At 41.0% G+C, this 27,262-nt stretch overlaps 1 protein-coding gene across 4 annotated transcripts in view; it reads right to left on the reverse strand.

Moving 5' to 3' along the window:
• Positions 1-27,262, reverse strand: part of MAP2K5 (mitogen-activated protein kinase kinase 5) — a 272,012-nt gene that overhangs the window by 54,168 nt on the left and 190,582 nt on the right. For 3 of the 4 annotated variants that reach the window (XM_017851085.1, XM_017851084.1, XM_017851087.1), the window contains 2 exons: positions 7,481-7,507; positions 7,137-7,169 (listed from right to left, as the gene is read on the reverse strand). In XM_017851085.1, the coding sequence (XP_017706574.1) occupies positions 7,137-7,169; positions 7,481-7,507 (60 nt within the window). The remainder of the gene's footprint in view (positions 1-7,136; positions 7,170-7,480; positions 7,508-27,262) is intronic. The other variant, XM_017851086.1, reaches the window with a different exon arrangement.

Consider the following 27,262-nt stretch of genomic DNA (forward strand, 5'->3'; position numbering starts at 1 on the left):
AAAAAAAAAAAAAAAAAAAGAGAGCCTCTACTATTTACTTATCTGCCTGGCTGGCATATGCACATCATTATGGTGGTGCTAAAAAGAATCATTATGAATAGAGACAGTCATCTACCCTACCAAACACCTGGACTCACAAGAGGCCTCACATGGACGCTCCACTTGGACGTGGCTCCCCTGGTGCTTTCTAGAAATGCTAGTGAAGATGACCGGTGGCGGAAGGAGGCACTGTTTGATGCCAGCCCAGCCTGGATGCTCAGTGAAGATGATGGAAGTTAATCACATGGCTAGATACTTCTACCTATGTGAGTCAGGCCGACTAAGGGGCAGCTAACATTTCTGTTCTAGAAGAGGGTGACACTGAACAAAGTGGGATGAGAAAATGGAGGACTGGGAAAGGGAGGAGAAAAATGAGGGAAGAGCCTCCTTTATAACAATATTACTAAAAAGCCTCTAAAGGCCGGGTGTGGTGGCTCACAATTGTAATCTTAGCACTTTGGGAGGCTGAGGCAGGTGATCACTTGAGGTCAGGAGTTTGAGACCAGCCTGGCCAACATGGTGAAACACCATCTCTACTAAAAATACAAAAAAAATTAGCTGGGCGTGGTGGTGTACACCTGTAATCCTAGTTACTTGGGAGGCTGAGATGGGAGGATTGCATGAACCCAGGAGGCGGAGGTTGCAGTGAGCCAAGATTGTACCACTGCACACTCTAGCCTGGGCAAACAGAGCAAGACTCCATCTCAATCAATCAATCAATCAATATTTAATAGCTAGCTTCTAAGATTCTCCTTCAGTCTCATTTCTCCTACTACCTACCTCAATAGAACTGTCTTAGAAAAAAATACAGATCTCAACATGTCAGACCTCCCAATCATCTCCCTTGGCTACAGGGCAACAATTACGCTTTTTGGTACAGCATTTGAGATGCTCCCTGTATTTTTTTCTAGCTTCACTTTGGGCCAACTATTCGTCTTCAAAGCTGCCTCACACTTAGACACCTATGGTTGTGTCCCTCCCTCTGCTGGGACAATCTTCTCCCCACTTTCATTTTGTGAATATCAAGGTATTTCCAAAGCCCAGCTCAAATATCATCTCCTCTCTGATGCTTTGCTAGCTTCCCACATCTTCCAACCTTGCACAGCACTGTTTATATGGCTTTATTATAGTTTTTAACATAATGAATCAAATCTATTTCATGAGTTTGTCTTCCACTAGATCATGAAGTCATCCAGCACAGGGATTTATCCCGGCACCTGGTAGAGATCATGACCCAAGCAGGAGCTCAATAAATGTCTCTTGAAGTAAACAAAAATACACATTTTTCTAGCTGTGGTAGTCTTCTACGAAATGGAATGTGGTTTAAGAGTGTCTTCTCTTTTCTTCTGCTGAAGTCCATCCTATCCAGCCAAGCAACTAAACACAGGCCATTACAGAGAAACTCTCTGCTTTCTATTTTTCTCTTTGACATTGAAAATTTAGAGATAATTCACAAAAAATAAAATTCACCCTTTTAAAGTAACAACTCAGTTCCAAAATATTTCTACCACCCTAAAAAGAAACCTTGTACCTATGATAGTCATTCTCAATTCCCTTCTCCCCTCCAGTCCCTGGCAATCACTAACTCATTGACTTCCTGTCTCTATGGACTTCCCTATTGTGGACATTTCATAGAATATGTGGCTTTTTGTGTCTGGTTTCTTTCATTTAGCATGTTTTCAAGGTACATTCATATTGTAGCATTTATCAGTACTTCATTCCTACTTATGGTCCAATGTGAACTTCTGGATTCTTTTCTACATTTGGGCTATTATGAATAATGCTGCTATGAACATTCATGTATAAGTTTTTATGCGGACATATGTTTTCCATTCTCTTGAATAGTTACCTAGAGGTGGAACTGCTCGGTCATATAATTGTTCTATGTTTAGCTTTTTGATGAATGGTCAAGCTGTATTCCACAGCAACCACGGAACCATTTTACATTCCCACTAGTAATTTACGTGGGTTCCAATTTCCCCACATTCTTGTCACCACTTGTCATTTTCTGTTTTTCTTTCTTTCTTTTTTTTTTAAATTATAGCCATCCTAGTGGGCATGAAGTAGTGTCTCATTGTGGTTTTGATTTGCATTCCCTTAATTAATTGTTGAGCATATTTTCATGTGCTTATTGACCATTTGTTCATCTTCTTCAGAGAAATGTCTATTTAAATCCTCTCCCCATTTTTAAATTGGGCTATTTGTCTTTTTATTTATCACTGAGTTGTAAGAGCTCTTTATATATTCCGAATAGCAGGCCTTCATCAGATATATGATTTGCAAATATTTTTTCCCATTTTGTGGGTTGTCTTTTCACTGTCTTGATAGTGTCCTCTGACACACACAAGTTTTTAATTTTGATAAAGCCCTCCTTTTGTTTTTGTTTGCTTATGCTCTTGGTGTCATAGCTAAGAAACCATTGCTAACCTAAGGTCATGGAGATTTACAACTATGTTTCCTTTTGAGAGTGTCATAGTTTTTACTCTTACAGTTAAGTCTTTGATCCATTTTTTGAGTTAATTTTTGTGTAAGATGTAAGGTAGGGGTCCAAATTTATTCTCTTACATATGGGTATCCAGTAGTCTCAGCACCATTTGTTGAAAAGACTATTCTTTTGCTACAGAATGGTCTTGGCATCCTCATCAGAAAACAATTGACCATGCATATATATTTCTGGACTTTGAATTCTATTCCATATGTCTATCCTCTACCACTACCATACTATCTTGATCAGTGTAATTTTGTAGTAAGTTTTGAAATCAGAAAGTAGAAATCTTGCAACGTTGTTTTCTTTTTTTTTTTCAATGATTGTTTTGGCTATTCTGAGTCCCTTGCATTTCCATGGGAATTTTAGGATTAGTTTATCCGTTTCTGCAAAAAAGCCTACTGGGATTTTAATACGATTACACTGAATCTGTAGATCAATTTTGAGAGTATTTCCATTGTAACAATATTAAGCCTCCCACTTCATGAACATGAGATTCCTCTCCTCTCCTCTCCTTTTTCCTTTTTTTTGCTTTTTTTGTTTTTTGAGAGGGTGTCTCGCTCTGTCACCCAGGCTGGAGTGCAGTTATCTCAGCTCACCGCAACCTCCGCCTCCTGGGTTCAAATGATTCTCCTGCCTCAGCCCCCCGAGTAGCGGGGATTACAGGTGCCTGCCACACTGCCCAGCTAATTTTTGTATTTTTAGTAGAGACGGGGTTTCGCCAGGTTGGCCAGATTGGTCTTGAACTCCTGACCTCACATGATCTGCCTGCCTCAGCCTCCCAAAGTGTTGGGATTACAGGCGTGAGCCACCGTGCTCGGCCTGTCTTCGGTCTTTGCATTCCTGATAATGACCTTAGCAAAACTAAAAAGTACCATATGGAATCAGGACTTTGGGAGGCCAAGGCAGGCGGATCCCTTGAGGTCAGGAGTTCGAGACCAGCCTGGCCAACATGGTGAAACCCCGTCTCTACTAATAATACAAAAAATTGGTCAGGTGTGGTGGCGTGTGTCTGTAGTCCCAGCTACTCGGGAGGTTAGGACAGGAGAACTGCTTGAACCCAGAAGGCGGAGGTTGCAGTGAGTGGAGGTTGTGCCACAGAACTCCAGCCAGGGCAACAAGAGCAAAACTCCATCTCAAACACAAAACAAAACAAACAAAGAAAAAAACCAAAGACAGATGGTCGGGTTGTTGGGACAAAAGGTACCCATCGACAAGAATGAGGAGTACCCATAGAGAACAGGGGCAATCACAAGAGGGCACAGGAAAAGTACTATGCAGAACAGTACAGCCATGTAAGGCGCGTTAGCCTGGGGGCAAAGGGCTCTATACACTTCAAGAGGCCCGAGAATATCAATGTCAACACCAAACACTCTGGCAAAATGGTTGGCAAAATTCAGTGAAAAGAATAAGGTAAACCCCACACAATTTTACAGCCCTGGAGGGCATCAATACATCAAAGTTTACATTCAGTACCATGTTCAGAACAAGGGACTAAGTCACTGAGAAAAGGTTAAATGATATTCACCACACTCCGTCAACAGGCTGCCAAGAACAAATAGATTTTAGAAACATTTCTTTCTAAAAATGCAAATTTCTCATAGCTGTCAGAGCTTACAGTCATAAATTTCAGTTATCTAGACAATAGGGGCTGACTTATTCCCCAAAGATATCAGATGGCTAAGGCTTCAGGTACACATAGACACACATCACTTATAAAGAACCAAAGCACTTTACAACGCAGGTATTCAGGGACATAGGGAGGACCTGATTACATAAGGACCTTAAAGTAAAAAGTTCTATTGAGAAGCAACTCTGAGGCACCAGATGATGTCTTTAAGCTATCACTTACACCTCAGCTAGCCAGCGCCAATTCAGAAAACCACTACCCATCAAAACTTACTTGGACCACCCAGATTTCTGATTGGAGCTCAATTCTCCTGTTACCTTGGCTACCCTCCCAATTCCTGATCTCTGGTCTGAGTTTCAAAGTCATGATTCTTACTCCTGTTTAGTTTTTGGTGTCTTCTGTTTGGACATCTGGTAGCTAACCCTGGCTTTGTTCCATGATTCCACCTCCTGACTCCCAGATTGGCTCTAACATTCATCTTTGGCCACTTCAGGACTGGCTCTTGCCCACCTTAGTGGTGTTTTACTACATCTTCACTCTTTGCCAGGCCGTAACAGGAGGTCAAGTTGAATCCACACAATAATATGTCACACTGGGTTTTGTGATAGCTATTTTGTATGTGACGCCAAATACACCCATCTTGTCTGAATTAGGCTCCCTCAGGGGAAGTAATTTTTGATTTGACTTTTCTCTAACAGGAAATAGTACATACTAGCATCAGATACCCATTTCACAATGGGGTAAATCCTACTCCCAAGCAGTAAAACAGCTCAAATCCCAACTGGGCATATTCATTCACAAATAAAAGGCCTAAAAGTCAGATGCAAATGAAGCTAGCTAGCTAACCGCCCTGTGGGAACTAAAGGGGAAGACTTAGCCCTGGCAAGCAGTAAGAGAAGTTTGAGAAGTGGCTCTCAAACTTTAATGTGCAGAGAGTTACCTGGGAAACTAGTAGATTCTAGGCACGACCCCTAGAAAGTCTAATTCAGTGATCTGGGGCCAGGAATTTGCATGATAACAAAAGTCTTAGGTAATTCTGAGGCAATCAGTCCTTGGGCCACCCTATGAGGAACACTGCATCACAGCAATGAGAACTCTGACAGACACACAGGACAAGCGCAGTAAGTACAGGACCCCACCAATTCTTCCTCTCCGAGATGCTATGATTCATCTTGTCTAAGGCAGGTCATCTGGCCAATCCTTTCCTAATACTTTTATTGCAGAATATCAGCTCAGTTCCAAGATCAACCTGGTTTTAGTAAAGGCAATGTTCATTTCCCAAGTTTCCACAAGGAGGATGGTTTTAGAGTACATAGGAATAGATGTCTAAGTTACATTTTTCTCTTGACAAAGAAATGCTATGAAGAAAAATATACCATTTAAGTTACACATGATCGTTCTTCATCAATCTTCATCCCTTAAATAGAACATCTCCCTATGGTAATTTCAAAAGTCTCATGATTTTGCCCAAATTAAACAAGATATTTTAAATTGAATAGCAATAACTGCTACTTTAAATAAGGAATGAAAATATCTATTTGATGGAGAAAACCTTCAAATGAGCTGTCCAGAAACACATATAGTATTGGCAAGGAATGCCTTTACCTGGATGTTCTGATGCCTAGGAGCCTGGCAGACCAACAGGAGAGCCCAGGAAACACAGGAGGCTGTGTACAAAACTGGGTAGGCAAGTTTCCCCAGGCACTTCCCCAAGCAAAACTGGAGGAGGACCTCAGGAAAACCAGTTAAATTGGGAGGATTCTGATGGGGATAGTATGCTTTTGGAATATAAGATGACAGAGGATATTGATGAGCTGTTAGATCCAGGAGGTCTGTCTGATATTTGAGATAATGGAGCCTCCATTTGTTTCAGGACGATGCCTTCATTTTTACATCAACATGGTTTATGGCTTGCAGGGGATATATGGACTGACTGATGCAACCATTAAGGATGTTAGAGCCCCACACTTACTATTATTGTGATATGTGTGTATGTTTGTTTTTTTCCTAGGAGGATCTTTATTTTTTCTCCCAAATCTCGTAACTAGTTATGCAGATGTTTAATTGAGAGGAATAATTATGAATTACAATTTTTTTTCTTTCAAACTTTCCTATCTGAATCATTTATTGCCTTTCCTCTCTAATCACAAGTGTTTTAAATATTATAAAATTAAAGTTTAAAAAAATAAACATTGCTAGTAGGCAAACCCAAGCCCAAAAAAGCTCACTTGTTAAAGAAAATGTTAATGTTTCTTGAAAGCCTTGTGTATTATAAGATTGATGATTTACAGAAAAGGAATTTAAAGTCAGAATAAGAAGTAGACAAAGTTGGTTGAGAGAGAAAAGTAGGTAGATTAGCCTCATGAAGGCAAAGGAACAGTGGAACTCAATGGAGCAGGATGATCAGAAGTAAGCTCAATTAAAATGTGAGAATACAGGCTTCCAGCTACTAGAATACACAAGATGTTAGGGGTATATTCTGAGAAAAATGCCTAACTAGGAAATTAAAGCTGAACTGTTGACCTAGAGTTTTTGAGCCCTTTTATCGCTCTGATATGCTTTGGGTAAATAACTCAAAGCAGGCAAATTTCACCCAGCTTATGCTTGCTCTTCAACTCTGATCCTTGCCTACTGAATGACTTTAAATAACTGTTGCAGAAAAAAATGATACCATTTTAATTTCCAGCTCCATCCCCATCTGGCCAGGGAAAGGGTCAATTAATATTATTGTGTTTTGTCTTTAGGGCATCTGATACCCCTGAGGACCAGCCTGCGGGACAGTCTGTTTTTGCAGGGTTTCTTGGCCAGAATCAGAAGAGTGGGATTCAGGACAAGGCCAGTTCACGTAACACAGCTCAGAGCCATACAACACAACTTGCTCCAAGGATGCTGGGCATTGTGCTTCATTAGGAAACAAAATATAAGCTTTCCACACCATTAGGAATGACTTTAGGAGTGAAAGCACATAAGACGATGCCTCACCTCATCAACAATGCACTGCAGAAGCTGGAGAGGCTGCAATGGAAAAGAAGAGAGGAAAAAGTATTAGCCTCTATGCAATATCTTTACAGTGGAGTGGAAAGAAAAAATCATTAATGCAATAAAATATAGCAAGATTAATCAACAACAGCAAACTCTTATCAAAACATTGATGCTCAGGATGTTCTATTATTTCTAATGGTACCTAATCTAATACAGGCAGTTAAAGGTTTGCATTTTCTTCAAAATGCAATTTGCTAAGTTTAAAACAAGGCATTCAAGCATGCAAAGGAAGCAGCCATCAGGAAAAAGAAAAGTGAATTTTTTTCTGAACTCATAAAGCTTACCATTAAAGATCCCTGGTTTTTCTGAATCTGAAAAAAGGCAATATGTAATTAGCATGTCATAATCAAAATGACTCACTTGGACACATTATGATCACTGAGAGAAAATTATTGCATTGCTGGTGGCAATTTGTGGGCATGTGTTAACACAATTTACATAATGAAAATACACAAATGTTAATAGCTCGCTTCTCATTTATAGGCGAAAGTCAGCAGAATGTTAATTTCACACAACACTTTTTAGTACCCTCCAGGTTGTATTAGAATAGGGAGAAAAACCATAATCCATTTCAAAAGGCTGTTTACGATTCAGATATAAATAATGTTTTATATTGCTAGATTGTGAACACTGGGCTTAATGTTGCAATCATTGCTAATGTTATGAAGCTCACTCTTTTTAAATTAAAAACCGATTTATTTAAAATTGAAATTAAATCATAGTCAGAAATTAGAATTTTGGATTCCTGCCAGTGTCTGCTCACAATTCCCTATTTTGTGAAGAAAACTTTAATTATGTGGTTGAAGTATTTGCCCCTAACTTAGGAGTGAGGTAACGACTCCACCTTTTCCAAAGTTCCTTCTGCCTGTTTCCAGGGCAGCAATGCTCTCTGGGAAAATAAAATTCATGCAAGTTTTACACTAATTTTTAGGGAATAAAAGCAGAGTCCAGTAAGAGTGTGTTTCTGATCAACATTCTGAAGGCAGGTTGCTCACACATTTAACACCGATAAACTGCATTTCTTAGAAAGCTACTAAAACGTGACACAAAAATTAATAAAACATCCACTTAGTCATTAAAGTACTAAACACTTCAATGCCTCCCCATCCAGGAAAAAAAAAGCCTACAGTTATTATAAACTTAATGAAAAGGAAACTCCAGGTACTACATTTTCTAACAGAGAACTTTTCAGGAACCAAATACTGATGGGTCAACTGTTTTCTGAGATAACTGAGCTCCAACCAGCTGGTAAAATACACGGAAACTAGTAATAATCCCTTATATGTTTTTATAGGTGTTTACAAAAATTCCTTCCCATATACTAACTCATTTGATCTGCACAACCACCCTGAGGTTGGTGGGGATGATCATCTTTATTCTACGGTGGAAAAGCTGGGCCTGCCAGAGGACAGGGTCCAGGCCTGAGGCCTCAGGGCCAGGGTGTGGTGGTGCTGGGGCTCCTCCAGAGCTCCTTTCCTTCCAGCATCTGTATCACACCTGCCTATGGTCATAGAGTTATTTGAAAACAACTGGATTTATATACATTTATACTTGGTATGGTATTGTTGATAAATCATCCATTTTGACATGTTGGTTCCTCTCACCTAGACTGTGAGTTTCTCAAGAGCTGCAGCTACGTTTATGCATTTCTTTTGCATCCATGTGGCTGATCAGCACACCCTTCCTCCTACTGCCTGAGTGTTTTAAAGTGTTTTCCCATATATTTGTCAAATGAACATGGTACCCACTCATTGCTCTTACTGGCTTTTCATCACTTCCTCCCCAATCACTACTTTGGGAAACCTCTGTCCCAGGTTGACTGGCTTAGTCTATGTTGATAGTCCCTGCTTAATGTTGTACTGAATTCCTGCTTATTCTGGTTCCTCCAGTCCATGAGTACTTCCAGACAAGATTCTGCAGGTAAAGATTTATACTACAAGGGAAGGCGGAGCTGTAACCACCACCCCGAAGCAGTTAAGAATTTCAGTAACAAGCTACACCACCTTTAAAAAAGTACTGAAAAGCCTGGACAACCTCTCCTATGACATGAGATACCTATGGAGTTTGCTTTTATATATTTTTTTCAAGCATACACTGATACTCCTCCTACCCCTACATTCCTAGTAAGATATATCTACTTCAACAGCAGAGTTATTTGTAATGAACAAAGAATCAGAAATCCATTTCTGACGTCAAAGAGAATGAGCTTCACAAATTTCCAAGAGTCAGGGGGATGACAACATTCTCTGAGGAGAACATGCAGCAAACATTCTAAGTGAGAGGTTTTGAAATGAATTCAGAAATGGGGGAAACACTGTCCCCAGTAACATACGAGTTGTGTGACTCAGATTAACTGAGGGGAGGAAACTTCCTCATGAACTGAGGTCTTAAAGCCTCTAGTTTGCCCTATTTTGCAGGATAAAAGCTTAGTCTAAGACAATTTAAAATTGTACTATTTATGCTTGCTCTTTACTAAAAGAAAGAGAAAAACAGCAATATCAAAGTCTTTTTTTAAAATAATCTTGTAACTATACTGTTTTGCCCAGGTTTTTAAAGAGAGATGTTATCAGGTTTTATTATACAGTTTTGATAGCAACATATTATATGAAATCATCTTCATAAATTTTGTATTAAGGTAGCAGCGCCAGTACCTGAAATTGATTCAAAAGGCTTAAGATACTCAATTACTTTTTAACAGTTACACAATGCAGTGACTTATATCTTCTATTTCACAAGAATTTGATGATGTAACATCATTGTAATTGATTCATTCTCTCAATTAAATAAAGCTACTGTGCTTTTCTTTATATGAATGCCACATAGACCATAGAGTTAGATGTATTATCTCCTTTTTCTGTCTCAGATATATTGCCGTAAAGGCTGTATTCTGTTCCTCTGTTAATTCCACCAGATAATTTAATGCCACAGTCATATTTTTAAAATTCTGAACTGCCATGTACTCGGCTGTATTTATATTAGGCATATTTTTCACTGCTAAACTCTTTGTTGCTTACCTTTTCCAAGATCACATTACTGTATAGGCACAGCAACCATAAAACAGACCCAAACAGTCAACCTCCCGTCATTGCCTCTGCTTTTGCACACAGTTCATGAAAAAGTGAAGCCCCTAGTTTTATAGCACATTAAAAGCGGAACCAAAGGTCTTCAATATAAAATGTTGGCTTTGTGAATGCCTATCTTTATTCTGGGTCTGCCTTCGAAACGCATAGCTGTGAGAGCAGAGTTCAGAGGAACACAATAATATTGTTAGGGCTGATGTACTGCCTGCACCTCACAACATATGAAATGCTGTTTATAACTAACTTGTCCAAGCCCTCATTCCTGCTTATACATTTTGCGTGTATTGAGTGTTTTCTATGTCTAACTAGTACTTTGGGACAATGAGAGAACAATAATTGTTCCAGTCACACACTTTGTTAATCAGTTTCTAGAACTAGTAGCATTTTGATAGACTAATTAAATGAACCTCTTCCCTTTTCTGGGCATAGATTTTTTTTCTTTCATTAGCTGTTAGATTCAAGATTTAAAACCACACTAACAGGGGACAGTTATGTCTCATTCTGATGTAAGACAGACTCTTACGTGTTTAAATGGGGGAAGAATGACTTCATAAAAGGCAGCCACAAGTACCAGTTAGGTCTTCGTATTATTACAGTAACATTTATCATATATTTCCTTACAAAGACTATCCAGTTAGCAATTAGAAAACTCTTATAACATGACTTATGACTGTGAAAAATGATGCTAGAAAGGAAATTGCCAAAGTAAAAGTTTGCTTGTGGGGCCTCAACTATTTAGCCAATGGCTCTGGTGATAAAAAGCAATTTTGGAAGTCTCACTTTATGCTTCACTCTCTGTAGAGGAGCTTTTTACATAAGTGGTAAAACAGACCTTGCTACCAGCCCCTTTTACATTATATTCAGAGGCACAATCAGAAAACTAAAATGAATCTACCTATGTAACTTAGAGAAGACACCAGCTATAGCTTTCATTTTCTCTTTTACTCTCTGAAATTATGGCTTGCCCTGCAGCTCTTGTCTGTAAGATTTATGTATGACCTAGGTCAGATCTTCCAATATCAGTTGACAAATTTTCTCTTTACATATTTACTGCTTTTCAGGCTTGTATTATTTTCTCTTAAATAGAAAGAAGAAATATAAAATTAAATCATATGGTTGGAATTTTTAAAGAATAGCATTTTCATTTGTTGTGCTACTGGCATCACATTCTAGCTTTCTTTTTTCTCTTTTTTTTTTTTTTTTTTTTTTTTTTTTGAGACGGAGTCTCACTCTGTTGCCCAGGCTAGAGTGCAGTGGCGCAAGCTTGGCTCACTGCAAGCTCCACCTCCCGGGTTCACACCATTCTCCTGCCTCAGCCTCCTGAGTAGCTGGGACTACAGGTGCCCACCACCATGCCCAGCTAATTTTGTATTTTAGTAGAGACGGGATTTCACCATGTTAGCCAGGATGGTCTCAATCTCCTGACCTCGTGATCCACTCGCCTCGGCCTTCCATAGTGCTGGGATTACAGGCGTGAGCCACTGTGCCCGGCCTACATTCTAGCTTTCAATGTTGAGTTCTTTATTCTTTTTTTTTTAACTTCAAATTTTAGGAGCTGTGGCTATTTTGCAAGGACTCTCTTTTCAAATCAGATGCATGAAGTTATAACCCTGGCTAAATATAAACAGGGATTATGGAAAACTGAGACATTCATATTCTAAATGAAGAATTATGATCTAAAGTATTTATGAAGGGAAGGAACCCCAGAGATGATTTAGTTCAATCTACTCACTTTGCTTTAAGGAAGCTGAGGCTCAAAGGGGAGCAGCGCCCAAAGTCATAGATAGTGCCTGGCCAGACCCTGACAGCTGGGTTAGGAGGCTGTCCACTGTGAGAAAAATGCATGAACTTTGGAGTGAGAAAGACCCCTGGGATTCTACTCAGATGCCCATGGTCCCCAGAAGCCCCCTCCCTTCAGTGGGGCTTAGAGCTCTTGTCTACAAAGTGAAGGAATGAGCTAGAGAAGCCCAAAGATTCCTTGAAGCCAAAGCTTCCTATTCAAGAGCGATGTTTATTTTTCCTCCCCAAGAAAGAAATGGTACCAGCAATCAATCTAATTTTATCTGGCACTGTGTAGGTATTAAAACTTAGGGAAATACCACTTCCAATCCAGTACAACTTGCAAAACAAAGTGTCTATATCTCAAAAGCCTTCAATGAGAAAACAAAACCACTGCTACATGATAAGCTTTATATACATTGCCTAGTACCACTACCTTAAAGAGTTCCCAAACAAATGACTTTTAAATAAAGGAAGAGAACAAAATTTACTATGGCTAACTACAAATGGGACTTTTGGTAAACTGATATGTGAAGATACTAAATGCATTAAGAGACAAAATAAATGGATAATATATACTACTTCCAATAATTTCAGTTGAACACATATAATTCACTTTGCAATCCTATCTCCCCTGTTCATCAGCCTCTGTCCTTGCTCAAGTTCTTATCATGTCTGTGGGTCTATTAGTATATTTTCACAGGACCTAAAAAAGTCACAAGAGGATTTAGCAGGCAGCTACTCAATAGGTCATAAGAAGGAACCAATGATTCTCACATTTTAAGAACTACTCACTGGCACCTTCTTTCTGGCCCAAATCTCAGACTCCAGCTGGGGTGCTGTATTCAGGAGTGACCAGTTTTGAAAAGCAAAAACTGCATATCCCTGAATTTAGCAAGCAGCTAGGTAGGACAGGAAGGCTTTAAGATGCCTACAGGAGGGCACAGCTCTGATGGGACCAGACAGAAAATCATCACAGCCATAATTTAGTTTACTTGGCTCTCACTGCTTCCTGAGTATCAAGGACAATGCATTTTCACACGAAATACAACAGCTGGAGCATTGAGGTACAGCGAAACATTATTCATTCGCTGGGTCTGCCAGTCAGTGAGCAGGAAAAAAAAGGACCTGGCTACCAGTTCATACTGTTTTATCCTTTGTGTATTTAAAATTGACATAGCGCATGTCCCACCCCACATAGGTGTATAAGAGCCATAGTAAATCTTCCTCTTGGTAACTGGACATTTTAATGTTTAAACTTGAATTTTGCAAGGAAAGCAGGGGCTTAGAATTGTAATTTAAATTGATTGATGTGAATTACAAAATCTTTTTCCTGATGGTACGAGGTCTGGCCACAGAGTCCATTAAGTACCTAACTTTTGAAGAAGATTTTAGACATTTGCCATATCAAACTTTTGTCCTTTCTTTGTCCCAAAAGAAGGGTGGCCTTATTTCAGAATCCAGTTTAAGAATATTAATTGTGTATGGAGACAGGGGAAAGGGGCAACTGGGGAAGGAGGTGTTGCTTTTCTGAGAAAGGTCCTTTAGACTACTCTACTCTTTATGGTGAAATAAATCTGCTACAGCAACATTTTAATGTTTCAAAATGTCTGAGACGGTTTTTCTGGAGCTTTCATTTAGTTTGCACCTCTGTTAGCTTAAATCCTCTACATGATGTTGGAAGTCACCTAGTACAATTCTTTGCCTAATGTAGAAATTCACTTTATAATATTCCAAATATATAGATATTCTGTCTTTGCTAAAAGACTTCCAATGATGAGATTCTAATGATTCTCTTTTGGGCAGATGAAACTGTCAACAAAGTTCTTTCTTGGCCGGGTGCGGTGGCTCATGCCTGTAATCCCAGCACTTTGGGAGGCTGAGGCGGGCGGATCACAAGGTCAGATCAAGACCATCCTGGCTAACACGGTAAAACCCCGTCTCTACTAAAGATACAAAAAATTAGCCGGGCATGGTGGCAGGCACCTGTAGTCCCAGCTACTCGGGAGGCCTGAGGCAGGAGAATGGCATGAACACGGGAGGCAGAGCTTGCAGTGAGCCGCGATTGCGCCACTCCACTCCAGCCTGGGCGACAGAGCGAGACTCCCTCTCAAGAAAAAAAAAAAAAAAAAGTTCTTTTTGGGCTGGGGGCGGTGACTCACGTCTGTAATCCTAGCACTTTGGGAAGCCGAGGCGGGCAGATCACCTGAGGTCAGGAGTTCAAGACAAGCCTGGCCAACATGGTGAAACCCTATCTCTACTAAAAATACAAAAATTAGCTGGGTGGGGTGGCATGTGCGTGTAGTCCCAGCTACTCAGGGGGTTGAGGCAGGAGAACTCTGCTTGAACCCGGGAGGAGGTTGCAGTGAGCTGAGATGATGCCACTGCCCTCCAGCCTGGGTGACAGAGTGAGACTGTCTCAAACAAACAAACAAAACAAGGAGTTCTTCCTTATTTTGAATCCAAGAAGTATGTCTTTCTGGAATATGTGCCCATGATCTGGAGCTATGGCATATAAGTTTAAAGACAGCTTTCCACATATTTGAAGATAGCGGTCATGTCTCCACAATGTTGTCTTTCTTTTTTTTTTTTTTTGTTTTTGAGACGGCGTCTCGCTCTGTCACCCAGGCTGGAGTGCAGTGGCCCGATCTCAGCTCACTGCAGTTCCGCCTCCCGGGTTTATGCCATTCTTCTGCCTCAGCCTCCCAAGTAGCTGGGACTACAGGTGCCCACCACCTCGCCTGGCAATTTTTTTTTGTATTTCTTAGTAGAGACGGGGTTTCACCGTGTTAGCCAGGATGGTCTCGATCTCCTGACCTCGTGATCCGCCCGTCTCGGCCTCCCGAAGTGCTGGGATTACAGGCTTGAGCCACCGCGCCCGGCAATGTTGTCTTTCTTGAATAAACATCCCTGTTTTCTTCCTTATGATCAGTTGGTATCTTGGTTGCCCTCTATCCTTCTCCCCTTTATTACTAAGGATACTCCAACAACACTCCCCCACCCCCAAGAAGCCCATGTGTTCCATGGGAAGATGACTTTGTCCCCAGCTCTAGGGTATGGTAGGTGGTTCAGGCCTAAATTAGTCAGCAACATCTAAATCCCCTGGGCACAGGGAGTTGAACTGGTCCAATCAAACTGCAGCTTAAGGCCTTTGGTTGCCTCTGAGGAAAAGAGATCTGCTGTTCCCCTCTCAGACAGGAAGTAGGTTGCTCCAGGAACCCCAATAACTATTCTTGGTCTGTGAAGGAAGAAGCCTACTAAGGAGAGAACCGAATGTGACTTGCTGAGTCAAGTCCCAGCTAAATCCAACAAGCAAGACTAGGCTTTTCAGTCATGCAGTCCAGTAATTTCCCCTTGTGGTTAGGGCTCCTTTGAGTTGAGTTTTCTGTTACCTGAACCTGAAAGTTGCCTGAAGAACCCAGGCATGATTTCCCATTCTCCACCACCACAATCACCTTCGTCTGAATTCGTTTCCATATGTGTATGTTCCTCATAAAGTATGACACCCACACCTGAACACAGACCTCGGATTGACGGGCTTAGATCACCATGTTTTGGGCCCGATACACCAGACAGCAGAGACTCAAGGAGGTTAAAAGTGCATTCACTTTTTTTTTTGAGACGGAGTCTCACTTTGTCACCCAGGCTGGAAGGCAGTGGCGCGATCTCAGCTCACTGTAACCTCCACCTCCCGGGTTCAAGCAATTCTCCTACCTCAGCCTCCTGAGTACCTAAAATTACAGGCGCATGCCACCATATCTGGCTAATTTTTTTATTTTTAGTAGAGACGGGGTTTCGCCATGTTGGCCAGGCTGGTCTTGAACTCTTGGCCTCAAGTGATCCACCTGTCTCAGCCTCCCAAAGTGCTGGGATTATAGGCGTGAGCCACCATGCCAGGCCATGCATTCACATTTCTGATAGCCCTATCACACAGTTGGCTCAAATGAGAGAAAGCAGAGAAGTATATACAACTTACAGATTTATATACTGAAAAAGAAATCAGATACTGAAAAGGAAACACTTTTTTTTTTTTTTTTTTTGGAGACAAGGTCTCACTCTATTGCTCAAGATGGAATGCAGTGGTGCAATCATAGCTCACTGCAGCCTTGACCTCCCTGGACTAAAGTGATCCCCCCACCTCCGCCTCCTGAGTAGCTAGGACTACAGGTGTGTGCCCACCACTCCTGGCTATTTGTTTTGTGTGTATTTTTTTTAGAGATGGGGTTTTACCATGTTGCCCAGGCTGGTCTCGAACTCCTGACCTCAAGTGATTCACCCACCTCAGCCTCCCAAAGTGTTAGGATTACAGGTGTGAGCCACTGCAGCAGGCCCTATACTCTTCTATTTCTGATGTGTTTCATACTGACAGAGTATTTGAGAGTCAAAATGAGTGAATGATAAAAGCAATTACAGAATCTGGACAGTCTGAAGATGCTTCTATTTGTTATTTCTCCCCTTTTATTTGTTTGGCTAAGGAGAGGCCTGCCTAATGCTGAAGTAGAATTATAGACTCCTGGGGTCTGAAAAAAACCTTAAAGATTTTAAAATCTAACCTGGTTCCTCATCCCTATCTAATCCTTAAATCCCTCCTTCATTGCACCCCTGCTGATGGGGCTTCTGTCTGAATTCATCTGGTAAAGGGAAGCTTACTGTCTTCTGACTGACCCTTCTATTCCTTGCCCCACTTCTACCCCTCTGACAGTACAAATCTACATTTTCTCTGACATGAGAACCTTCAAAGTCTGAAGACAAGTTGTCACAGCTCCTCAGAAGGTGTTATGCTCAGGTATTCATGCTGGCAGGGTACAGTGGGAGGATGGGACATGGAAGAAAAGAAAGGGGCCAAAACAATTGATTCAGAGCCTCAGGATTTGTGTTCTTGGTTCCCTGTGATTGCAAAACTTGCTTTGCCAATATGTAAAAAGTAAACTTGGGCTACATAATTACTTTATCAATTTCATATATGTTTATTAAGTCCTTATGCTATGCCAGGCACTGCAGTAGACTCCAGGACCCAAAAGATGGATAGAATACAATTGCTGGCCTACAGAAAGGAGTGACTTAGTAAAGGTTCCCGAAACCTAGTAGCAGGGTTAAGATTTAAGCACAGGTCTTGCACTCTCCTCTAAAAATCACTCAGTATTTGGACAAAATACAACTCTCTGGAGTTTTGCTTTCTTCCCTCAGGGCTCTATAGATTTCAAAGACAGCTTCTCCACATCCTTCCAACCCCTAAAGCTCCCTACTACATGGTGATGTTTCTAGGCATTGTAAGAAAGGTTGCTGCATTAGTTTCGGTTCCACACATCGATTTTTTTTTTTTTACCATGATACATTTGGATGTGGCCGACTGAGATTTTGAGATCAGCTATAATTGCAGCATAACATTATATGGTTCACACAGGATAAGGAGGGAAAGAATCTTAAAACTGGCCAGGTGCAGTGGCTCACCCCTGTAATCCCAGTGCTTTGGGTGGCCAAGGTGGGTGGATCACCTGAGAGGTCCAGGAGTTTGAGATTCAGCCTGGGCCAACATGGCGAAACCCCATCTCTACTAAAAATACAAAAATTAGCAGGTGTGGTGGCACGTGCCTGTAATCCAGCTACGGGTAGGGGAGGCTTGAAGCAGCAAGAGAATGCCTTGCAACCTGGGGAGTGAGGCAGGTTGCTAGTGGAGCCAAGATTGCCCGCCACTGCACTCCAGCCCTGGGTGGACAGGAGTGAAGACTCCACGCAAAAAAAAAAAAAAAAAAAAAAAAAAAAAAAAAATTAGCTATACTACGTATATATACGTATTATACTATATAATATATATAGTAGTCACACATAATCTTGTGAATCAACATGTGTCTTACTGGCTTGACTGTAAATGAAATTCAAAATAGATTTAAACAAAGTAAGTCATGGATCAAGAATGAACTGGATAAAGTTTGACTTTCTTTCATCTCTTTTTTGTTTGTTTGTTTTGAGATAGGGTCTCACTCTGTTGCCCAGGCTGGAACGCAGTGGCACGATCATGGCTTATTATAGCCTGGACCTCCTGGGCACAAATGATCCTCCCTCGTCAGCCTCCTGAGTAGCTGGGACTATAGGCATGTGCCACCACACCTAGCTGATTTTTAAATTTTTTGTAAAGACATGGTCTCCCTGTGTTGCCCAAGCTGGTCTTAAACTCCTGGGCTCAAGTGATTCTCCTGTCTTGGGTTCCCAAAGTGCTAGGATTACAAGTGTGAGCCAGCACACCTGGCTCCAATGTTTGATATTTGATTCAGAGTTTTACTTCAAAACTCCCATATTTTGATATAGGTACAATCAGATTTCAGTAAACTCAAAGGAAGTAATTGGGGGGAGATGGTGATGAGCAAGAGGGCTGAAGCTGTGGACAAAAGGAGGAAGCTGCTCATCCAAGGTGAAAGCAGACCACAGAAGTATCCTGTTCAGCATTTTTCAGACTCTATTTACCAAATAACTTAGTTCAAATAAGATATTACTTAGAAGCGTTTAAAAATTACCAGACAGAAGCAGAGCTGCTCGTGTGGTTGTGTATACGTGTGTGTGGGTGGACCCCATCCCCTCTATGTATTGTCTACCCACAATTCTGCAAATCACTAACCTAGGGCATTTCCATTATTTTCCAGGTGAGGAGGCTGAAGTCCAAAAAGAAAGAAGGTCAAGCAACTAATAAGAAAAGGGAAGACCAGAACTCAGGTTAGCTCTGTCCGTGTGTTTGGGTGGAAATCATATACTGTTAGTGACTTAATTTGTCACTTGTTGGGTGTGTCATTTGCTGCCTCCTATGCCCTCTACCCTGAATCACTGAGTGTTTCCAGCTGCCTGGCTACCAAGAAGGCATAGGGCTATCCAAAGAGCAGGGCCTGGAACTTTCTTTCGTTTAAAGGATTTTACCAACTAGGCCTAGAGTCCAGGTCTCCTCATACCTTATGCCCAGAAGAGTGCTTTCTGCAACTTGTTTCTGAACAGAAAATAAAACAACACAAGCTTCATTACCCCTTCGGTCTCTCCTCCTCTGAACCTGTAGGCCAAATAGCTTCTTCTCTCATAAGACTACTCCAGGCTGAGTGCGGTGGTTCACCCCTGTAATCCCAGTACTTTGGGAGGCTGAGGCAGGCAGGTCACCTGAGGTCAGGAGTTCGAGACCAGCCTGGCCAACATGGCGAAATCTCATCTCTATTAAAAATACAAAAATTAGCTGAGTATGGTGGTGCAATCCTATAATCCCAGCTACTTGGAAGGCTGAGGCAGGAGAATCACTTGAACCTGGGAGGCAGAGGTTGCAGTGAGCCGAGATCATGCTACTCCACTCCAGCCTGGGTGACAGAGTGAGACTCTGTCTCAAAAAAAAAAAAAGACTATTCTATTCTCCAAGCTGTTCTTTCCTTTTCCGAGTGGTGGTCACCATCTGCAGACCTTGATGTGTGCATCCTAACAGTCCATACTTGGTTCCAATTGGCTGCCTTGGTTACCCAAAATTCCTTGGAGATGACACCTTGGTTCTGTGCATAAACAGACAACTGCCTCCTTTCCTGGCTCCTAGTGGTCTCTGGGACCCTCTTTCCACCTGGTGTGTCCTGGCAATCTCCAGTCCTAAATCGAATCAGCTCTTTGCTCCTTTTAGGCAACTCATTGATTTTTCAATGAACTTAGCTGTCTGTTTTATTGGCACTGAAGAGGGTTGGGTTCTTAGCATCATTAACATTTTAGTTGAGGAAGAATTCCCAAACCTCCCAGGCATTAATCCATAACTGTTAAACATCTAAAAAGTAATCTGTGCTCAAACAAAGCTTGGCCAGGTCTGTCCCCTTTTTAACTTGGAAGTCAATGAGCCCCTATCCCCAAATCTACCCAAGTTTTCCATACTGAATGGTGATAAGTAAAATACTAGAGTATAATAAAGGTTGATGTCTTTGTCTGGTGCTGCTGCTACTACTGCTGTTGAGGACCATTCTCCCCCAGGGATCCACAGCCAGTCGGCAATTACCTGGCAGGCACAGAGCATCCTGGGACAGTAATTTTCATATCTGCAGACACACCAGTTGGAGGCAGTACTTGAGTGGATGTGTGTGTGAAATAAGGATGGCCATTTAGGCTCACAATCTCTGGATGTCTTATCTTACTTTCTCCCCCACCATCCCTCAAGAGTAAAAAGACCACTGCACTGTGAGTGGGAGACATTCTGGCCCTGTTGCTGAATACCTGGTAATCACGAGTGAGTCATTTAATGGCTGTGAACTCCTATTTCCTCGTCTGTAATCTAAGAGTTGGACTAGATTGTTGTAAGATCTCTTCACATGCTGAAATCCTATGATTCCAAAAAATAGCAGACTGCATCAATAAAAGCAAAGGGAAAGAAGTGGAAGGCCTAGTGGACCGCAGAGCTTAAGAGGGAGAGATAATGGCAAACCTGCCACGTGAAAGCCGGACTGAACACCAAGTTCATTACTTTAACTTTCAATTCTATTTCTGGGGGCTAAACTGATCATTTAAAAATTGTAAGGGAATCATGGTCCCCAGTAACTGAACTAAAAATGACGAGATTCTGTATATAATTCTATATATTATGATGGTGATTGTGAATGATAAATTATAACTCAAAAAAGAAAGACTGTAAAGAAAGGCTCTTGTGGGATCAGAAAAATAATTCATTTTAGTCCTACCTGGTGTGAGACACGGTCATATATTTTCTGAGTTACATAGGTAAATCCCTAAAGAACTTTCTGGAAATATAAATAATACTAATATTACCTAGCTCTTGTTTACCACCTTATATTTTTCAAAGTGCTCCCTGAGGCATTAGTCCATTTGATCATGACAATTTCTCCCCAGCAGTCTAGAAAATGCCCTGTGACATACCAAGCCAAATTCATAGAGGGTGGCAGGGAACCTCTCTGGGGCATGTGCCAACTATCTTCAGGGGCAGAGACCTTAAAATGCAATCACTTCCAACCTCAGATTAGCCTCAGTCATGTCAAGGGGACTCACAAAATTCTCAAACCCAATTTCTTTATCTGGTCCCTGCTACACTTGCCATCTCCATCCTGACACATAACCCCCCTCCTCTACCATGCTCCCCTCTCTTTTCTTACTTCCTTCCCACAGTTACTTTAAAAGTTACCTAGGAGAATTGTTAAACTGTTAGGGAAATGAAAGTAACAACAGTAGTACTGTTAAAGTACTAGAAGGACATATGCTGCTTTAGACCTTTATCTTTCACTAGATGAACCTCCTTTGGACTTGAGTACCTAGCACATCCTTTCCCATGCTTCTTGCAAAGGGAGAGAAATGGAAGGCTTCCTGGACCACAGAGCCTAAGAGGGAGAGATAATAGCAAAGCTGCCACATGAAAGCCAGACGGGACACCAAATTCATTATTATGACTTGGTGTCCAAGTTAATTACTTTAACCTTCTATTCTATTTCTGAGCTAAACTGATTATTTAAAAATTATAAAGGAACCATGGTCCTGTCCTTCTTGCCTCAGAGCCTTGGCTCAAGCATCAGCTATCCACTCTGTAAAACCTTCTTGGTTTCCTGAAGTGAGCTGAACACTCCCCTTTCCTCTTGAGATCAGAGCATCCCATCTCCTGGAGGATTCATTTTATATCAACTGCCATTGGTTTTATGTTTTTCTTTCAACTGGACTGGACTCTTCTGAGAGCAGAGGCCGCATCTGTTTCATTTTTGTGCTCCTAGTACTTAGGCACAGAGTAGGTGCTCAATGATAAATAATGTTGAATTGAGACGTATGTCATACAATAGTTTAGAAGGTACTACAGAATCAAACCAACATGAGGTTAGTGCTTTCAAACAACACAGGAATCACAAACCTATCTGGCCAAATACAGATATCTCAATTGAAGTATTAACAAGTAATTTATCTTTAATGAAGAATTTCGCATTTCTAAGCTACCCACACTTTGGGGATGATTTCTCTTCCATTTCTGCTCTATTTTAAGGATATACTAGGAACCCACCTCCTGTTTCTGGCATAGGCTAAGCAAATAAAATAATGAGACTTCTTGATAAGTATGCAATAGATATGGAGAATAATTTGACACTGGCAATTCAAAAATTCCTAGGAAGAAGCAAATGTGTGTAAGTGAACATCTTCATGTCACTCAAATTTCGTCTCTGCATTTTATGGAATATAAATCTGATTTTATGCTTGAAATATCAGGATATTTTAAATGTCTGTATCCTAAATAGTGAGAACAAAAGTAAAATAAATTAAAGCATATAGACTAGACATCTGTTTAGAAAAAAAATTGCATGCATATTGCCCCTTTAAACTCTTGCAAATTAAAGCTGAGTACTTGAAGTTTGGGGTGATTACTCATTGCTATTTTTTCCTTGATTAAAGACCTCACACACAAAAAAACTGTATGTTTAAAAATTTACTTAAATCTTTGATGTTCCAAACTTCAAAAAGTTTATGCAACATAGGATAGATTCTAATACCTCTTTTCAAAGAGTGCACACTTTTTAGGTATTTTGCAATTCCAGGCGTGATCAGCAAACATAAATAAGAAAATGATACCTGTGGTCTAAATTTAACATTGAATACAAGACATTAGTAAACAATCAACATTAGAATTAGTAACAATATATTAGTCAAAGGCTTTTAAAACACAAATAAAATTAAATGTAAAAACTCTAGTACTTCAACATTAGCATTTGAAAAGTGTTTAATGTTTTAAATAGTTTTAAGAACATACGCTTTCTACTCTATTCTGAAACACATACTCTATCCAGAGCACAATTTATTACTGCAAAATAAATGAATGTTTAAAAGACAGTCTGTCAATTGAAAAAAACAAAACACATTAAAATAGCACGTTTCCAAGCCAAGTTAAACAAAATATTTTCTCCTTGACAAGCTGCTTACATTTAAATGAAAACAAGGCAAATCTGGTCAATAATATGGATTGCATATAATAAAAAGGATCTTAGATCATGTTAATACAAGGATCAGAAAGCAGTAACTTCAATTAAAACTACCCAATTATTTAGCAAACTTTCAGTGCAGCAAATAAATTAGTTTTAAATGAAAGTGCTCAGATAGGTAGCTTTTTGACCTATGAGTAAGTCTCACTAGCAGCAGTCACAGCAAAGCAAGAATCTGCTGAAGCAAGGCAAAGCTCCCAAATCAAACATGTTATTGGTAATCAAAAAGCATTTGCAAAACGTATTTCCTTGGTTAATAGCAGGAGGTTCTGTAGCAAATGCCACCTACAGCTCCTCTCATACTTTGATATGTAGTGTATACGGGTTGAACACACATTCCTCTTACCCAAGAATGACAGAAGTATCTTGGTTTTAACAACAGGGTATTTTCATTTCTGAACTATCCTGTAGAAGGTGCCAGTTGTTATACCATTAAGAATGCATATATTTCACTTATTATCTACCTATGTTTACCTAGTATTGGGATTTAAGAATGCCTCTTTGAGACAAGCAATATGTCATCATTTTGTTCAGCTAACAGGCCTGACAGCCCTGTCTCCTTGAGTTAAGAAAAGTAAATCTCTATTTTGTACACTGGTGGCAAAAGCTGGCAGAATAAATGAGAATTAGCCAATTGGTAGTAAAAGTTTCTGATCCCAAAGATTCAGACTTTCCTTTGATCCTAGTCCTAATTATTCTCTTTGGCCACATGATAGTATTTTTTTTCCAATAAAAGTGATCTTCTCCGCATACTGCAATAATTTATTTGAATGCCATTCTTATGTGTTTTTAACAAATAACATCACTATTCACTATTTCTCTTATCTTTTGATCCTTTTTTACTACTTATCATCTTATTTGAAACAGATTTTAACAGATAAACTTGATCGTTACAAGAATATCTTGCTTGCATTTTATTCAAATAATTCTTAAAAACAGCTTAAAAAGCCGTTTGGAATAACATCAAGCTTGCCATCAATCAAACGAAAAAATTCCGCTGGCGGTTGTATAAACATCAGATCAAGTCTGATGTCTTCAAGGATTTCAGAGTGAACCATAAAAAACTCCATTAACTTCTGACAAAGAATGCAAATTAATCACAACATGGGGTGAAATGAAATTAAAGGCTCTTTTCTAATCAATGACAAGGCAGGATGAAATATTTGTTACTCTCTCTGCACTCAGACTGCCTAGGATGTTTGCACTTCCCTTGCAAAGCCCCAAATGTAAGGTGTGAGTACAGATTCACCCACAGTCGCTGTTGAGCGCCCTCCTCCCCGCAGAGCTATCTGCTTACAAGTCGTGGAGATTCACAAAACACACTAATCATCCGAATCTCAGGTGCATCCAATTTGTTATTCACACTCTCCCATGCCAGTGAAAAGCCTGGCGCAGACAGATGCACCAGGAACCCTAAATGACAGTTTTGGCCTCCGGAAGTACGATCACTACAGCAAAATCTAGTACAGCCTCCAGGTGAAATGTCTGGAGCTCCATATGGAGCAGGGAAAATTAACAACAAGATGAAAATCACTGCAGCAGCGGGGAGTCAGAATTTTTGAAAAAAAAAAAATGAAATTTAAAGATGAAGAAAGAGAAGTAATAAATTAATGGGGTGTGAAAACATTCAAAGCTTTACAATACCAGGGGCACTATTTGCTCAGATTTTTTCCCTTTTTTTAACTTCAGGTCATTTTGATGTAATTTATTAACCAAGATCAGGAATTGCAGCCAAAAGAAGAACAGTATTTTTATACATGCAAAAGTACTTTAAATACATCTGTGTCTGTATTATCTTCACTTTCCTGTAGCATCTTGCTTGCCAAATTTCCCAATGCCAGAGCTGATGCATCCCCTGAGAAGTCTCCTTAACGGATTTGCTATCATCCTAATGCAGGGCACTGTTGTAAAGTTTGAATGAAGGATGACAATTTTTAGCAGGCAATCCTTTTCATTTCTCCTAAATTATGGTGTCATTAAACAAACCATTGCCCACCATTATGTATTTTAAGTCAACTGAATTTGGATCTACATGATTAACTATAGGCAGCTCCAGTCCTTGTCTAGACCTTCACATCTTTCCAGATTACTATCAAAGCTAAATTGTTCCAGAAATTGAGAAACTGCAAGATACTTTTTTTTTGAGACGGAGTCTCGCCCTCGTGTCCAGCCCCGCCAGCGCCCGCCCCCAGCGCCCCGGAGTGGGCAGTGCCAGCCTCCTCCCACTGCAAGCCTCCGCTCCGCCGGGTCAGCGGCCATTCTCGTACGCTGCCTCCAGCACTCGACCGAGTAGTCTGGGAACTAAAGGCGCCGCCACCCATCCGCCCGCCCCGACCGCCGGCGGGCCGCCCCCCGGGCCCGGCCGCGCCCCCGGCACACTCGCCGGATTCAGTTTTTTTCTTTTTGTATTTTTTAGTAGAGATTGGGTTTCACGGTGTTAGCCAGGATGGTCTCGATCTCCTGACTTCGTGATCCGCCCATCTCGGCCTCCCAAAGTGCTGGGATTACAGGCTTGAGCCACTGCGCCCGGCCAAGATATTTTAAAATGCAATTTTTCATTATCCTATTGCAGAATATGCTTCACAAACACCCATAATTTAATGGCACTGGGGTCAGTGAGGGCTCTGGGGCCCTCTGGATCTCCCATTATTCTGCTAAATACATGGTAAGAAAAGCAAGAGGGATCTGGGGAAAGGTCTTGTCACCATGCACAATGGCACAACCTTCCAGTGCTCAGCATTTCTCATCTATACAAGAGGCCTCCCTAGGGCAGAGAGGGCAAACTAGAAGGGTTGTAGGGCAGAGTGGAAAAGAGAACAGAGGGGTATGAATAGCCAAATGAATTAAGAAGTTAAAGAGCCAGTGAGTTGCCTTATTTGTCTGCAAGTCCTAGACCTAACTGTACCCATTCCTGCCTAAGGCAAGGTACTTTGCCTCTCTGAGCCCGAGTTGGCTCACCTAGAGGCTGGAAATAAGTCCCTGCAGGTAGAATGTACAGCCTGAGTCAGGTAACAGCCTGAGACTGGAACCCTATGTGGGAAAGGTGCTAGATGAAGCCAAGACACCATTGGTTTTCCTGTTATAGGCAGTAGTAGTAAGACTGTGCTCCTTATCTTTTTTTTCTTTAGAACCCTAAACCGCCTGCCAATGAAGTTATGCAATCCTAAGGCCTAAAGGAAACTAAAATAGTGCTTTCAAATAACAAACACCTGACCCACAAAACAATGAAACTCATATAGAATGGCTATCTCAACAAAAACCTGGCCCTTTAACCTTTATGTTGCTCCCAGGGCACTGACTATCCCTAGAGTCTTCCCAACACTCCTCCCTCTGCACCCTCACTGGGTACACACTGTGTCACCAGCAGGACGATGGGCTGCTAATGACGCTGTCAGCAGCACTAATGCTGAGCTGGGGGAAAGACGAGTCTTGAAGCCAGCCCCTCCTCCCCGCTTTACCCTCTGCTCATTTTATACTCTGCTCCAATTGTGACTGGCATGTTGCTAAGAACATCCTTTTACAACCTATGGTTGATAGCTGGGAAATTGTTTTGTGCTGCAGCCCAACATTTGATCCAGACGGGTGGCCCTTTGTACTTTTCAGAGTGGTTCCATATCCGTAGTTTCATTTGATTAACCTACCTCCTTTAATCTGATAGGAGAGGTAGGCAGAATCCTCCTTTTAGAGACAAGGAAACTGACACCTCAGAGTTACAAAGCAACAATTAAGACCTGCGGTGAGACTGGTAGCACCTAATTCTAATTCTAATCTTCTGACTTGTGGTCCAGGGCTCCTTCCAATAGGCCACTCCTCTCAATTTGCCACTAGTGAAGACAGCTCAGGTCTGGTGCCCTGATTAGACTTTGGGTTCACAGCAGCGATTCCCTGGCACTGTCCCTAGTCCTAGGAACAATCAAATCAATGTGACCTTAAGGATATATGAAAGGCTTTCATGTGTTCTAGGACAAGACTAGGGAGTGACACTTAGGATGAGATAGTTCTCAGCTTGATAAATAGAACATTGCTTTGACCCTGGGGATGCTTTGTAAGATAGTGAGTTTCTTGTCACTGGAAGTGTTCAAGCAGTGTGGATGTCTGCTTTTCAGAGACACTGTACAGAAGTTTGATTTGATGATGTCTAAGATCCCTTCCAACTCTAAGAGTCTATGATTCACTCCTGCCTACTCCACTTGGGATTCAAAGAAACCAAACCAGCCATAGTTTTAACAGTGAGCAAATCAGCCAT

The sequence above is a fragment of the Rhinopithecus bieti genome, unplaced genomic scaffold (assembly GCF_001698545.2).
Source record: "Rhinopithecus bieti isolate Rb0 unplaced genomic scaffold, ASM169854v2 scaffold_31548, whole genome shotgun sequence".
Taxonomy (NCBI): Eukaryota; Metazoa; Chordata; class Mammalia; order Primates; family Cercopithecidae; genus Rhinopithecus; species Rhinopithecus bieti.